Raw genomic sequence first — 14278 nt, 5'->3', positions numbered from 1 at the left:
CTGGTAACTGTCTGGGTAATAAAGATTAAGAAATTACATTCCATTTTCAAGTTTAAAAACAAATGCTGCTTTCCAATAAATTATTCAAGAAAAATGCAGGACTGCGTGTCAGCGTGTGTCCAGAGTTGTGAAAGCTGAACTCTGTGAAAAGTAAGTCCATTTTACAGTGTTGTTGTGAACTGGAATTTCTGCTCAGGCTCTGAAGTGCTGAGAGATCTGGGGAAGAATTTCCCTTAGCCTGGTCTGGCTTTTCCACTGAGCCCACGCTGGCTGTGAAAAAAGCTGGATTTTTTTTTTGCAAGGTATTTTTTCAAGCAGAACAACTTCAGTTCCTTGCTATTCCTACCGTAGCAGTCCTGTGTCATTGCTTTGTATCTCATTGCACCTGCTGGTGTAAAACTGCTCAGTTTCTGAGCTGTGCAGGAATACTTCCACATTGTTCCATGACGCATAGGAAGAAAAGGCTTGGTCTTTAGCTGTGTACCTGTGATTCAATAAATTCCATGATGTATTCAAGGGAAACACTGCTTGAAAACATCTTCCCTCTTTTTTACATATTGATTCGTACTGATTTGACGAATATCCTGTAGAAGGAGAAATTGTATCTTCTGTGTTTCAACTTCACATAAGGAACCTGGTATTCAGGCAGTTGTGACATCTGTGTGTTTTAGAGACACCCCGTTTTCCATAAAATGAAGCCTGTGTGCTTTATTTTGAAATATATAATCTTATGTTTGGCTGTGTAAAAGACAAGTGGTGTGAGTTACACCAGCTTGCCCCCCAGCCTGACTCAGTCTCTGATACTGGCTGCTTTTCACTGTAATTTGCTGGGATTTCAGTCTTCCAATCATCTGTATGTTTTATTGCCTGGGATTCTTAAATAATTTCTAAACCTTTGGTTGGAATATGAAAAAGCATCAGTCCTGTGATGATCCCTGGGGAACCACACCCCAATTGTATTATAATTGCTCATTTACAGCTACTTTTGGAGAGCCCCCAATTAGCTGGCTCTTAATGCATTTTTCATGTGTGTTATTAATATTGAAACATAGAGACAAATCTAATTAAATGTTTACCATTTAGCCAGTGCTTTGCATTTTAATTAAAGGAGCAGAAAACAGACTAGCCAGCTGCACAGTTGTGTATGAAGTCAGTGCTCTGTTCTCCTGGTGCAGACAATCCAGGCTGTGACTGACCTTACCTGGATGCAGGTGTGTTTGGAACCATTCTAGCTTAGTTTGACATCCTTACTTCTGTATAGTATGTACTTGGTCGCTGTGAGTCAGTGCTGGCTCCGAATTCTTATTATTTTCGCTCTTACACACTGTTTGAGAGTTGCTGTGTTTGGGTTAACCTGCTGCCCCATCGGCCCTGGTAAACTGAGAATTTGCTGGACCATGTTCTACTGCAAGGTTTCCACATACTAGCAAAAGGAGTAATACCATTTCTAAAAAGATACTTCTTTTAAAAATCGCTGAAATGGGAAAAATTTGGTAGAAACTTGGTTTAGTAGCAATGCCTCTTTATGCCAGACTAGTTTAAGGCCAAAAGCTCCTTACATTTTTTTATGTTGGTACAGGAGAAAATCAGCTACCTGGATACATGTATATTCCTTTCAGCGTGCATAGTATATTCGTGTAGTGTGTTTCACAAAAAGCCTAAGTTGATATTTGCGTGGGATTTTGTCTAAGTGCGAAGCTTTGTTCTCCGTTGGCTGTTAGCAGTCTGTGTTTGGCGTTGCTGGTGAGGGGTGCAGGTGAATTTGTGTACGGCCATTTGTTGCAGCCACAGAATGAGGTCTGACGGGTAGCCAGTACGTTGATTGAATGTTCAGTAGCGGCCTTGTAATTCTTCACAGAGCACAGTAACTCTTTTCTTTTTTTTTTTTTTTTTTTTTTTTTTTACCAGTAGTCATAATATTAGAAATGGATCATTTTTACACACAGTGACTTATCTGGAAATTTATACTTTAGTCAAACCACTGGGTATTTAATTCTGAGGTAACTGTGTGATAGTTCTGAAAAAGAGAGGATCCTCAGATCCTTGCTGTCTCTCTCAGGAGTGCAAACCTTCTACCGGTTCGCAGTTACGCTGTGGCTAAATTGTATAAAATGCTACAGATGTGCACACCAATGTTTCCAGCTGGACCATCCAGAACAGGCTCTCAGGCAGGACCAGATCTGCCTGGAAGGTCAGGAAGCCCCCAGGTGAAGTGGGGAGTCTCGGGTTAGAGTGGGAGAGAGGATAGAGTCCTTTCTCAAGTGAAAATGCCATTGGTTAGTAAAAAATCAGGAGAGCTGAATGCAGTGTAGATACAAGTACATGGAAAGCTTTCCTTTAGACCAGTGGATGCTCCAGTAACAGGAGAAATTACGTGTAAATAATAAATTTCTGTAAATAAAAACCCTAGCCCTCAGTACCGAGACACAGGTGAGATAACTGCGTTTTGTCCAGTTGCTCCTGCAAGATATTTTGTGCTTTTTCAAAGCACAAGGATTTTGCTTTACAGAAGGCCAGAGTAACAACAGTGTACTTATGTGTGCTGGCAAAAAGAAAAGAGGGAAGTGACTAATTCACGCTTCAAACCAACTTTCAGAATAGCTAGTGTATCATTTCTGGTGTACATCTAAATTGGAAGCTACCTACGGAGAAAATGGCATTCCAGAAAGCATGAACTGAACACATTTGTTATTGCAGAGTTTGTTAAATTATAACCTTTCAGTGAGGTTATTACTTGAAGTTCAATTAACATGTTAAATGTATGTTTGGAGAGCAGCGAACGGGGCCTCCGCAGGCGGGTGGTATCGGTACAGAATATAGTCCCTGCTGCCCGTGTCGCCGTGGCAAAACCAGGAGGAGAAGCTGTTCTTTTTGAAAAAAAAGCCACAAATAACTAAACCATTTTGTGAAAGCTCCTTCTGTGCAGAACATACTTCAAGGGCTTGCAGCATGGCATTTTAGCAGCAGTTTCATGGATATCTCAGTTGGAAAGAAAAAAGGAAAGTGTGTATCAGAGCTGAATATAGACAGCCGGAAAGTCCCACAACCACCTTTTGTTCAGCACATGTGGAGGTTGCTTTTCCTACTGTGAAGGAATCTCTAGTCAGGACAAAATGTATTTATTTACCTGGAATTGAAAGACAAATATAGTAACAGAAGAAACTGATTTTAAGGAATAGTTTTTCCCAACCATATGTAACTGGAGATGGATTTGAAACAGATTTGAAAGGCAGGTAGATGTGGCGTTTAATGGAAATACGATGGCTCTAACAGTTGAGTTCACAGAACAAAAAGTAAGTAACAAACTCAAGTACACCCAGCTAATACAAATAAATAATGCCGTGAGGGACAAAACTCCTTAGGCTGCCAGAGCCTAATCCAGAGATCTAGCAAGGGAACTGCCACAAAGCCGAGGATCTCTGGGAGTCGTGGGCACTGAGAAAGCCGGCCTTAACAGTTTCTAAGAAGCTCTGATATGGGTATCTCTTTGCAGTGAAAAATGTATTTTTCAAAAACATGAAAAAAAATACCCAACCCCAAAACCAATGCCCTCCCTGCCATCGTGCTGACCTGTTTTCCTGGGTATCTTCCTTCCATTTTCTAGCAGCTACAGGTGAATGTCACCCACCGAGTAGCACAGGTTACCGTGCTGATGTATAAAAATATTGCGACCTGGCACTAGTTACGTAGCTACAGAATTTAAGTAGTGCTCCACATAGTAGCATGTGGCAACTGCTGGTGAATGCTTATCTTTTCATGGCAACCTGTGTGTGTATAACGTATTGCTGTGCACCACCTCTTTGTCAGCAGATTGGCGTTTAAGCAGTATACGGCACAAGGGAGAGACTTTCAGTTCAGATGAAAGCATCCCTTTCCAGTATAAGCAGCTTGCTTTATCACAAACACCGGTGTTTCTTGAAAGTAGGAAATAAACCCCAAATACTCCGAATATTTAAAGTAGTCTAGCTGAATGGTAATTGGCAGATTTGTAGTGAGTGGGTGGATGGGTGGAATTGGTCTTTCACAGCAAGCTCCATCTGCTCTAGCTAGCTGCCTTTGAAGAGCCGCGGAGGGAAAGAGGAAGAAAAGAAAGATGATAAAATCAGCCCTCTAATTGCATCTACTGGTTCTGGAAGCTGCTGTGTGCCTCCCACCCTTTTGAAGCTGTCTGTTAGATCTGCAAGATGCACGTCCCAGCCGCCAGCCCAGAGTGGGCTTGGTTGGTGCTGCTGCGCAGGGCGTGAGGGGGGGAGCATCGCTTGGTGGCGGTGGGTGGGTGCAGTGTTGGGACTAGCCAGCCGGCATTGTGATACAGTTCCCAACAGACTCTTCTGTTGCTTGCGTAAAACACAAAGCCACCCCAAGCCTTTATTGCTATCGTATCTGCATTTTTTTAAGGATTTTGTTACACATGCCTGTTTTGGCAGAAGTTCGCAACTGTCACTAAAGTTCCTGTCCTGCTTTTGTGGACAGCCTGGCCAAAGAGCTCTGGCTGCTGCTCTGCTCAAACTCAGGGCTGTTCCAGAGGCTTCTCTCAGGTCCCTTCACACCTTCAGCAGGGAAGAGGACGGTGCAGCGGCTTCAAATGAAGCTGGGTGAGCAGAAGGGATGTTTGTCTGCTAAGCAACGGACGAGGTGTAGGAAGTAGCAAAGCAAAAAAGAAGAGTGTATTTTATGCTTCTGCAATCCCTCGCACTTTCTGTCCCTGTGCGTGGGATCTCCACGTTCAGATCTCCATCAGCTAGTATTCAAAGGAGCTTTCACATCTCAAAATCTGCTTTCTGGTCCTCTTGTAGGAACTTGTCATTTACTTTCTAAACCTCATAAAAGCCATCATCACTGAAGTGTTCTGACATGGGGAAGTGTTGGGAATATTTGCAGAGTAAGATACTTAATCCAGGGTTTTCAAGTGGTTTTATACAAATTGCTGCATATGAAAACAGCTTCATACCAAATTCGTTGTATTACACCTACACTACAGTCACAGAATGTCCACCGCATCACCTCTGTGCAGATCTCTGATAGCTGAAGATTATCCAGGAAATTGCAGTCTGGCATTTGTTTGTATGATTATTTTCATTTAATATTTCTGGATAGGAAACACTGAATCTAAATATCACAGTATATGCCCAAGTATTGTTTTCCAACAGAGAAAGGACTTCTGTTGCCCAGGTATTGCTTTGTAATAATCAGTTTTGTTTCAAATAGCCAGAGATGCATTTTGAGTAAGCAATTACATTTGAATAAGCATATTATGATACTTATCCAGAGTTTGTCTAAGACTGGACTCCAGAGTGCATGGGAATGGGGAGTTCCTTTCTAGTATTTCCATCTAATTGAGTCAAAAGGTTGGTTAAAACATGAGCACATCTAACTGCACCTGTCCAGACCCTAGGAATATTGCATGGCATCAAGAAAAAGTAAAATGAATTTTAAAAGCCACTTCAATTTCAACTCCTCTTTTCCTTTCTTTGGGGTTATTACTTTATTTAAAAAATGAAAACTGTATGTCCCTCTGTTCAAGCTTTATTACTGCTCCCGCAGCATTACAGGAACTTTATTACAGGACATTATTTTGACTTACGTGGTATTGACAGACTTGATCTGTTTGCGGGTGGAGGAGTTGGCATTAAACAGGCCCAAAAATGCTCCCAGCTTTGGCACTTACTTTTCAAGTGTGTCTTTTGAGTTTACTGAGAGCCTTTTGTGAAAATCTCCTCTAACAGTGCAGAGATTTCTTGCCCAGTGTTACACATTGTGTCCAAAACAGAAACCTGTATCTGCATCCTTCACTTCTCAGCCTTAAGATTTATTACAGGCACTGATATGGGTGCACATCTGATGCTGTGTTCAGTAGGAGTAGTAGGAGTCACTGCTGCTTGGCTTTTTTTTTTTTTTAATTTCCTGTGTTGTCACACAACAAACAGAAGTACCTGTTGCTGCGAGCCAGAATAAAAAGCACCTGGGCCAAAAGCTACTGGGCAGTATCTCAGGGCAAGGGAGGGCGTGGGTGTTGCAAGGTTAGGCATCCCAGTGTCTGCTTCTTAGATATGAAATTCAGGCACTTTTGGACATTCCCATGCAGAGGGGGGAGCCCATACATGCCAGGAGCAAAACAGCGGGAAATGCTGAAATGAATATAAAGGCACAGAAGGTGTTGGCTTTTTATGGTCTCTATCTGCTGGGAATCTGCAGTGCCTGCTTGCTTGCTGCCTTCCTCTCACAGGCATGTCTTCTGCTTGCACTCAAATTTCCTCAATGAGAAGGACTTTTCTCCCCTTTTCTGAAATCCATTAGCAACTTAGGAGTTCCCTGGGATGTGGAGGGGAGCAGAGTTCAGGCTCCTACCTTGCCTGATGGCATTCAAATCTGTACCTTCTGTCTCCCACCTCCCTGTGGAAACTGCCCCACATTGGTCTGAGTTGGGGTCTTTTCCACTCCCTCTGGTGCAATTCTGAGTATTAAGTAATCATTAGGGGGGATACAGAAATAGTCCTAGGGGCATGGACTGCTACTTAAATGTATTGTATCTCCTTTCAGAGCCAGTGAGCTCCCTGGAAGAGCTGTCATCGGAAGGGATAGCTGCCTGCTCTGTGCTCTGTCCTTCCAGAGAACAGGCTGTAGACTGATTCTTGGGTTGCTCTCCTGGGCGGCGAGAATCTTCATCACAATAAGCAAAGGAGAAAGTGAGATGCCTAACCTCGCATCCTAGTTGAGTGTTCACAGCTAGAGATGGTAGAACATCACTCTCTCCTTCCACACAGAGGAAAGGGAAAATAAGAGCTACCCCTGTATTTTGAAGGGATCCAGGGTTGTTGTGATATGTGTGCTTTGAGGATGGTCCATATGAGGGAGAGTGTTTCATGTTGACCCCGGTGTAGATCCCCATTAGACAGGGACCAAGCTGCTCTGCTGTTCAGGGACAGAGGTTCCACTGCAAGTGTGCGAGGATGGGCAGTTAGCTATGGCTTACTCAAGGGGTGTATATATATATATTTTTTTAACAATAATGGTTACCAGGAAAGATTCCTGAGGGCTTGTTGTTCTTGATGAGCCTGCCAAGGAGCAGGTATGACTTGACCTATCCTTTTAGCCTTCCGGCTGTGCCTCACCGTTTGCTCAGGATCCCTGCATGTTCAGAAAGGCGTTTGATGCTGATTGGAACTAATTCACCACCACAGTGAGGGGAATTCACTTATATTGCTCTGTGCTAACAGCTATAAGCAGTGATAATTAATAGCTCCTAATTGCTTAATCAGTGTAAAGTTTTAGACTATTTCATACGTGAAGCTTTTTATTTTGTGTGGATGACTAAACCCTCAATTAATGCATCGAGTCATACAGCCTTACCAGTGCTGTCTGTTCCAGGCAGAGAAAAATAACCAGCGTCTTCATTACCCCCCTCAGGTCCCTTTCTGTAGTCATTACTGTGGCCTGAAGACATTTTTCTCTAGCAGCTGAAGTAACGTTACAGTAAGCTTCCTATCAGCTCGGAGCTGTCAGCAGTAGATATGAATCCAGCGGCCCGAGCCCGTTCAGTACTGCTGACACGCTCTTCTTGACTTTCCATTTATTCCTTTAACTCTGGTGGCCAATCTCTCTTAAAATCAACACTGTCTGCCACCAGCGTATCTAGCGATACTCTGTAATTTTGCAGTTCTCAACAGATCCCTGGTCCCTGTGCTCACACGAGGGTTGTCTCCATCCCACATTACTCAAGAAAATGCATCCCCCTGTGGTATTCAGTTTTTGTTTTCTTTGGTGCCGGTTCAGTTTTATCTTTGTTCCCTCTCCTCGCTCCCCCTCGCACTGTCCCCATATCTCTCCCTGTGCCTATCTTTCAGGGCATATCTCTTGGATTGTTTTCATTTCCCATGCCAGTTTCTTTTCAGCTGCCTGTGCCTGAATCCCTCTCCATTTTTGTGCATCTCTCTCCTTATCTACTGAGGAAGATGAAGGGAAGATAGAGGCGTTGAATAGCAGAGGCAGAAGTCCCAATTGGAAGTGATCATTAGAGGGAGTTTTCTTTTGCTGTTGTTGAGCCCCCATGGTCCCCAACCCTGGATGTGCCCACTTGGTAGTTAGGAGGTGGGCACTAGAAAACTTAGATTGATGAATGGTGGTAGCATCCGCAGAAGGAGCTATCCTGCTTTTCCACAGTGTAAGTATTCATCATTGATGAACGCTATGCGAATTTTCACTGTAAAGGTATCCTGTTCGTATTTGTGCAGGGCACCTCTCTTGGGTACGGAGACTTCGGGGTAGAAGCAACGATACAGGTACAGGATAGAAAGGTCAGTTCAAGTGCTGCTATTTGCCACAATAAAAATAATGCTATCAGTGCGGGTACAGCTTGTTAAAGAAAAGCCTGAATTTTATGGGGACTAATCCCATATTGGAAAACTATTTGGTGATACATCCCGAAGTGAACTCATCTGACATCAGTGAAAGCAACATGGTTTCATAGCAGTAGAGGAAGTGACCCTTAGATTTCTGTGTCCAATAATGCTTCCACAGAGAGGAAGGAGCACCAGATATTTCTAGGAGGCACTTTCTTCTTTTACTGAAAGTTTTACTTTCTCTTACGACATATGTCTCTCCTGCTGTGAAGAAAGGAAATCCTGAAAAGTGTGAGTCTCTGTTAGGTAATTAACTTTTGAATCAATAGAAGAGATCCAGAGTCTAGCACAGGGCTGTTAGAAAATGCAAAATTATTTTTACTTAACAAAGAAATGTGAATGAATGAATGAATGTGTGACAATAGGAATAGTCAAACAGGGACACGGAAAGCATTACAGCTTGATAAAGGCAGAACAATCCATCACAACAATAGTGTCTTTAATTCATGTTAATGCTGTGCTGCAGTGTTTGAGTTGTGTTTTGATTTTGTTATCTCTTCATACATAAATCTAGGGAGTTTTAGCTGCCCAGAAAAAAAACGCGCAAGTGTATTTAAACCTTCTGTCCCATCTAAGCAATGGAAAGAAGAGACTGGGATTCTTGCCGCAGAGTATACCTGGAATATCTTGAACCTTAGGGCTAGCTATATCTAGAAACATCTATATGGCATCTCTATCGTTTTTTGCCGGAGTGAACTTTTTAGTTGAAGGATGAGTTTATAAGTAGCTTAGAGAAGCTAATAAATGATTTATAGATGTTTTGTTAGTTAATCAATTATTTTACATGGTTAGATAAGTAAAAAAGCTGCTTATAACCATGGTTTGTAACCATCCAAGCCATTATATTTTGCTGTGTTTATTTGCACTTTGGTATCAGCGTGTTGCAGATATGCTAACATTTATTAATGATTTATTAACCTGGTAGAAACCATCTGTAAATGTAAACTTTGTGGAAAGCGAGACCATTTCTTCTTTTATTCCTGCTTTTCTTCTCCTGTTGAGAGAGGTCTGCTCGAGGCAGCTGGCATAGCTGATGGGGAACAAGCAGTGTTTCTTCTCTGTACTACACTCAGCTTAGAGCTAAGAGTAGGACTTCATTTTTCTTGTCTTGTCAGTAACTTAATCCTTTGCGATTTTACTGTTCTTGAAATAATAAAGTGAGTCTGGAGCCAAAAGAAGCCCTTCTCAATTCTCAGGAAAGCACAAGGATGAAGTAACCTTGGTCTTTCCCAAGCTACTGAGTCCCAGCTTTCTGCTGGGACCTTCCCCGGCTGGGAGAGCAGACACATCTCCTGCAAATAAAACTCTCTTCTGGAAGTCACAACAACGATACTCTGCACCAGAGTCCATAGTGAAGATCTGTTGCGGTAGTGTTGGCTAAGGGAGGATGAGCCCAGGAGACAAGCCGTTGGTTTTCTGCATGGAATTTGCCAAAGCAAAATTAATTCTTGTGTCCCAGTGGGAATCTGCCCTTTCTAAACTTAGATTTCATAACAAACTCTGTAAAAATTATGTAAGCCTCATTTTAACACCTTCCCTTCTCCTCTGTCATCTAATGAATAAAATTTCATCCTGTATGCAAAACAATGCTGCTCTTCAGGAGCAGAAATGTACTCTAGCATCACCTCTGTAACAACGTAGGAGACTTTTCCAGGGTCTTCCTCTCTGTATCTCATTTAGAAAAGAAAAAAAGCCTTTTTTTCTGACGTGTCTTCACTAATGTGCAAAAATTAAGTGAATGGGCAAGGTAGTGCTTACAAGGTAGAGCCCTGCAGAGGTGTTTTTTTGGGTGGGTTTTTTTTTTTCCAAATTCCAGGAATTCTTTAATAACTGTTTGATTGTAGAAACAACATACATAATCTGTTGCAGATGGGCTGTTTCACTGTGACTTGAGTGTTCCTAGGTCCCACCAATTGCCCCCAGGACTTTAGGGCACTCAGCATCTTTTGCTGTCAAGAACCAGTGGAGGAAATCATAGGAGGGGGTTCTACTTCTTTACTCTCTGCTGCATCAAATCAAAAGTAAGAACACTTCTGCAGTTTCATGGTTTACCATTTCTTGCTTAGTTAATCCTTTTAGCCCTTACTGTATGTTTAGCCCATAGCTATACATTGGAGGGCTGTAGAATATTTTAGAGACACAAGGAATAACAGGAATAATTTATTTTATGCCAAGAAATTGTTAGATAAATTTTTCTCACATCTGTTGGCTCACTACAATCTAAAAATCCTAAGAATTATCTACAGAAAGATCTATGAGCAAGTAGTATAATTATTTCAAGGATCTCATCAGTCTTGTGGCCAATAGATTTATTACCGTTTAAGCCTGCCGTACAGATCTAATCGTGAGACCTGTTCCTTCCAGGAATGCTCCTTATGCTCCTGGCTACTTATGTTGACTTCCATGGGACTATTTTTGTGTTTTATTTCCAGAGCTGATCTTTAATGGATAGCAATCTGTCCTTATTATAGTGGGGGAAAACAGGTGAAAGACTGAGTTACGTGATACAGAATCTGGACCAGTTTGTACTGAGAGCAAAGAAAGTTATTTTTCTTTTTTAACAAACAAGCCAATATAGGCACCCTATTTGGAGGGAGTTTGTTTTTATTTCTCAGTATATTTGACCTTCAAAAGGACATGTAACAATGCAATTCAGAGGTGTGCTGCCTATAAGTGCAGCTCACTGTTGTGTCTGTGCAGCTGAGAAAAGTGAAAACAATGAAGCAGATACTTTGAGTTCCCAGTGAGAAAAAAAGAAAACTGGCAACCTTTTCTTGCTGTATTGTTAAATATCTCTGTTTAAATGCAAATGATCATCTGACACTGCCAAAGTCGGGTAGCGGGAAGCAGGCGTGCAAGTTAAAAAAAAAAAAAAAGAAATTATTTTTGAAGATATTGGATCACTTTTACTTCCAAGAGGAGCAGAGTTGGCTGAATACATTTTTGGTTGCGTACCAAGGACCAGCTCTGCACCTAGGAGTTTCAAATATGAAGATTTTTATTTCAAGTGTAGCTTTTGCAGAAGTGTGGGTGGCCTGTCTAGTTAGTGATCACTTGGAGGGGTGCCTGAAGTTTCTTCTGTGTTATCTCCCTGCATGCACTGCAGTGGAAAGCCCAGTGCGTACAGTGTTTTTTGGATGGGGCTAGAATCCAGGGACAGAAAGAGGAAGAAATAGCCAAGCTGGTGCCTTGTTCTGTCTCAGGAATATGTGGTTACAAGTGATCTGTGCAGTGCTTTATACTGCATCTAGCTGCAAGGCTTCTGGCTTTCTCCTTGAACTCCAGACCCCTCAAGCTAGACAGGCATGAGATTTGACTGCAAGGAAGGACTAGGCATAAAACAGTCTTGCAAAAGGAGGCTGTGTTGTCCCTGGGTTGTGATCCCTCCCTAGTTGCCCCCAGAAGGGATGCTCTTGCTCAGGTGAGGACCAAGCAAATCAAGTGGTGGAAAGGTTATTTGAGTGTGCATCCAGGGCCCTAGCCTTTCTCCTTCCCAGTTCTGTTGGTCAGGGATAGCCAGTTTATAAAACCCACTCCCTGGGGATCATTTTTATTCAGTTGGATGAGCATGCAAGCCAACAAACAAACTTCATCTTACTGAGTCTTCTCTGTTAAAGTTCTTCCTTTGATTTGCTGTTTACCTTGCCTGCTTTTTGAACTTCCATTCTTATAAATCAGTACGGATGTATTTGCTTTCTGCACAGGGTTCCAGTAGTCTCTTAATAATCATCATAATCGTTATTACTGATTAAAGTTGCATTATTCATGCCAGATGGAGCCCCCTCCCCGTCAGCCAGAATGAGTTTGCATTATGTACTTATAGTACATTTATGATCTAAACAAACAGATGGCAGAATGTGACAGCAAATTATGTGCTGGTGATGTCAGCAGCAACGCTTCCTGAGTATAATTGCTTTAAATGAACATGAATGCAGCAAGGAGCTGGTAGTTTTAACAAGGTAGTTGGCATACAGTGTGGTAATTACCATACAGCATCATCAATAGCACCAGGAGCGCTGAGGGAAGAACGCTAGCTTTGAAAAAGCAGCTACAGAAAGTCCGACTTTACACAACTATCACAGTGGGTTTGCTCAACTCTGTAACATCTCACAGGTTTAAGCACGCTGCTAGCAGAAGAGGAGTGTTTTCTTTTGAGGTGATCCAGCCTTTGCTGAGAGGCACTTTGCATTTTCTCCAGCGCTGTCTCCCGTCAGGGTGTGTGGGAAGTATTTGATTTAGTCTAATGGAGCAGTGTTAGCAGCAGCTGCTAACACAGGATTGAAAGGTAAGCTTCTGGATCGGGTTCAAAGGGGAAATTCGCTTAATAGATTCTCAGCAATATTCAGTGATGAATAAAAGTTTAATCAAAGATGAGGTTTGGTTCCTATGGTCAAAAGAACAGCGATAAGGACTGTGCAGAGTCTTTAGCAAGGGTTTCTCAGTTCATGCCTTCGGGTCTGGCTCGGTGTAAAGGGCTTGGTTGCCTACAGCTTAGACACTGGCACACCTGGGTTTTAGCAGCTGGGGTGCGGGGTGCAGTAAGGCAGGCTCTCCGTGTGTGCTCTGCGGGCATTGGGCATTCAGGAGGGAGAAGCACTAAGAGCAGGAGCGTGACTGAGCTCTGGCCACGTCTGGACGGGAGCTGCGGAATGAGGTCTCCATTTGCTCACAGTCAGAACTGGCGCAGGACTGTCCAAGCGTTCTCTCAAATAATGTAAGATGCAGCCAGAGGAGAATGTGCCAGTCCTGCTGCCTGCTTTCCATTTCTTCACACAGTGGTCAGCATTAAGCCATGAAATTGAAGATGTGAACTTGTCAACACTCTCTTCAGTCCAAATGGGTGTGAGTCACTAATTACTGGTAGTTTATAACCGTTTATAAAAGCTGCCATTGCTAACTCTTCTTCCTCCGTCTGTATTTTACAGTGAAAGCACTTCCAGTTCCTTTTCTCTTGAGGGCCGAAACCTGTCAGCATGTGGGAGGACAATGTAGAGCATCACCTCTAGGTTCTGAAGGAACATGAAGTTGTTCCTCAGTCCTCCAGACTTGTTCATCTTTTTTTTTTTTGTTTTAAAACGTCCCACTCATTATACATAGCAGAGATGTATTTAGGCTATAAAGCGCTTAGATAAGTACTCGTATTTCATGTATGTTTAACACCAATTCTGGCCATTTATCTCGGCCTTTTGTACAGGCACTCTTTCAGCCTTGGTAAAGCAAAAAACCCCTTCCAGAGACAAGATGGACCCTCCTCTTCAGCAGCTGCTGGAATTTGAAGAAATGAAAGCAGGCCACATTTGTAATCTCTCTCTTTCTGTCTGTCCTGCAGGTGGTCGATGCCACAAGTCCTGCACAGGCCGGTGCTGGGGACCCACAGAGAATCACTGCCAGACCTGTAAGTATGCAAGACTGAGAAACACAGGACTGAAAAATGATGTAACAAGGATCCTACTTTTTTTTTTTTAATTGTGAAATGATACTATAAATTCTGGTTTTAGTATAAATCTTAAAATATTTCAAGTTTTTTTAACATGTTTTTTTACCAACAGATGATCTGATTTTTCCCACCCATGTGAGTTTATGTTTTTCTTTCCTCCCTTGTGCTTTCTTAACATGCTTAAGCTAACTTGAATTTTCTTTTCACTTCTTGGCAGTGACATGGAGCATGGCTCCTGAGTATATTGATGGTTACTTTGGAATACAGTGAATTGAATACTGTAGGAATAGAAAAAAACTACAAGGCAGATTTGGAGATCTTTAGTGACGGCGTGATGCTGCAAAGTTCCTAAGGCCTAAATATTCTGTTAATTTCAGTGGGAGCCTGGGAATATTAGTTATCCTGAAGAATTGTTCTCTTTATAATAACTCGGAATGTATTT

The 14278-nt window shown here is 42.3% G+C and overlaps 1 protein-coding gene across 1 annotated transcript in view; it reads left to right on the top strand.

Annotated features, from left to right (window-relative positions):
• ERBB4 (erb-b2 receptor tyrosine kinase 4) overlaps nt 1–14278 on the top strand; it is a 395635-nt gene that overhangs the window by 185378 nt on the left and 195979 nt on the right. The window contains exon 6 of the mRNA XM_086751200.1: nt 13729–13794. Within this exon, the coding sequence (XP_086607326.1) occupies nt 13729–13794 (66 nt within the window). The remainder of the gene's footprint in view (nt 1–13728; nt 13795–14278) is intronic.

This window comes from Chlamydotis macqueenii, chromosome 6, assembly GCF_036417535.1.
Source record: "Chlamydotis macqueenii isolate bChlMac1 chromosome 6, bChlMac1.mat, whole genome shotgun sequence".
Lineage (NCBI taxonomy): Eukaryota > Metazoa > Chordata > Aves > Otidiformes > Otididae > Chlamydotis > Chlamydotis macqueenii.
Note: the sequence above shows the minus strand (reverse complement) of the source record. Positions and strands in the feature narration are given on the sequence as shown.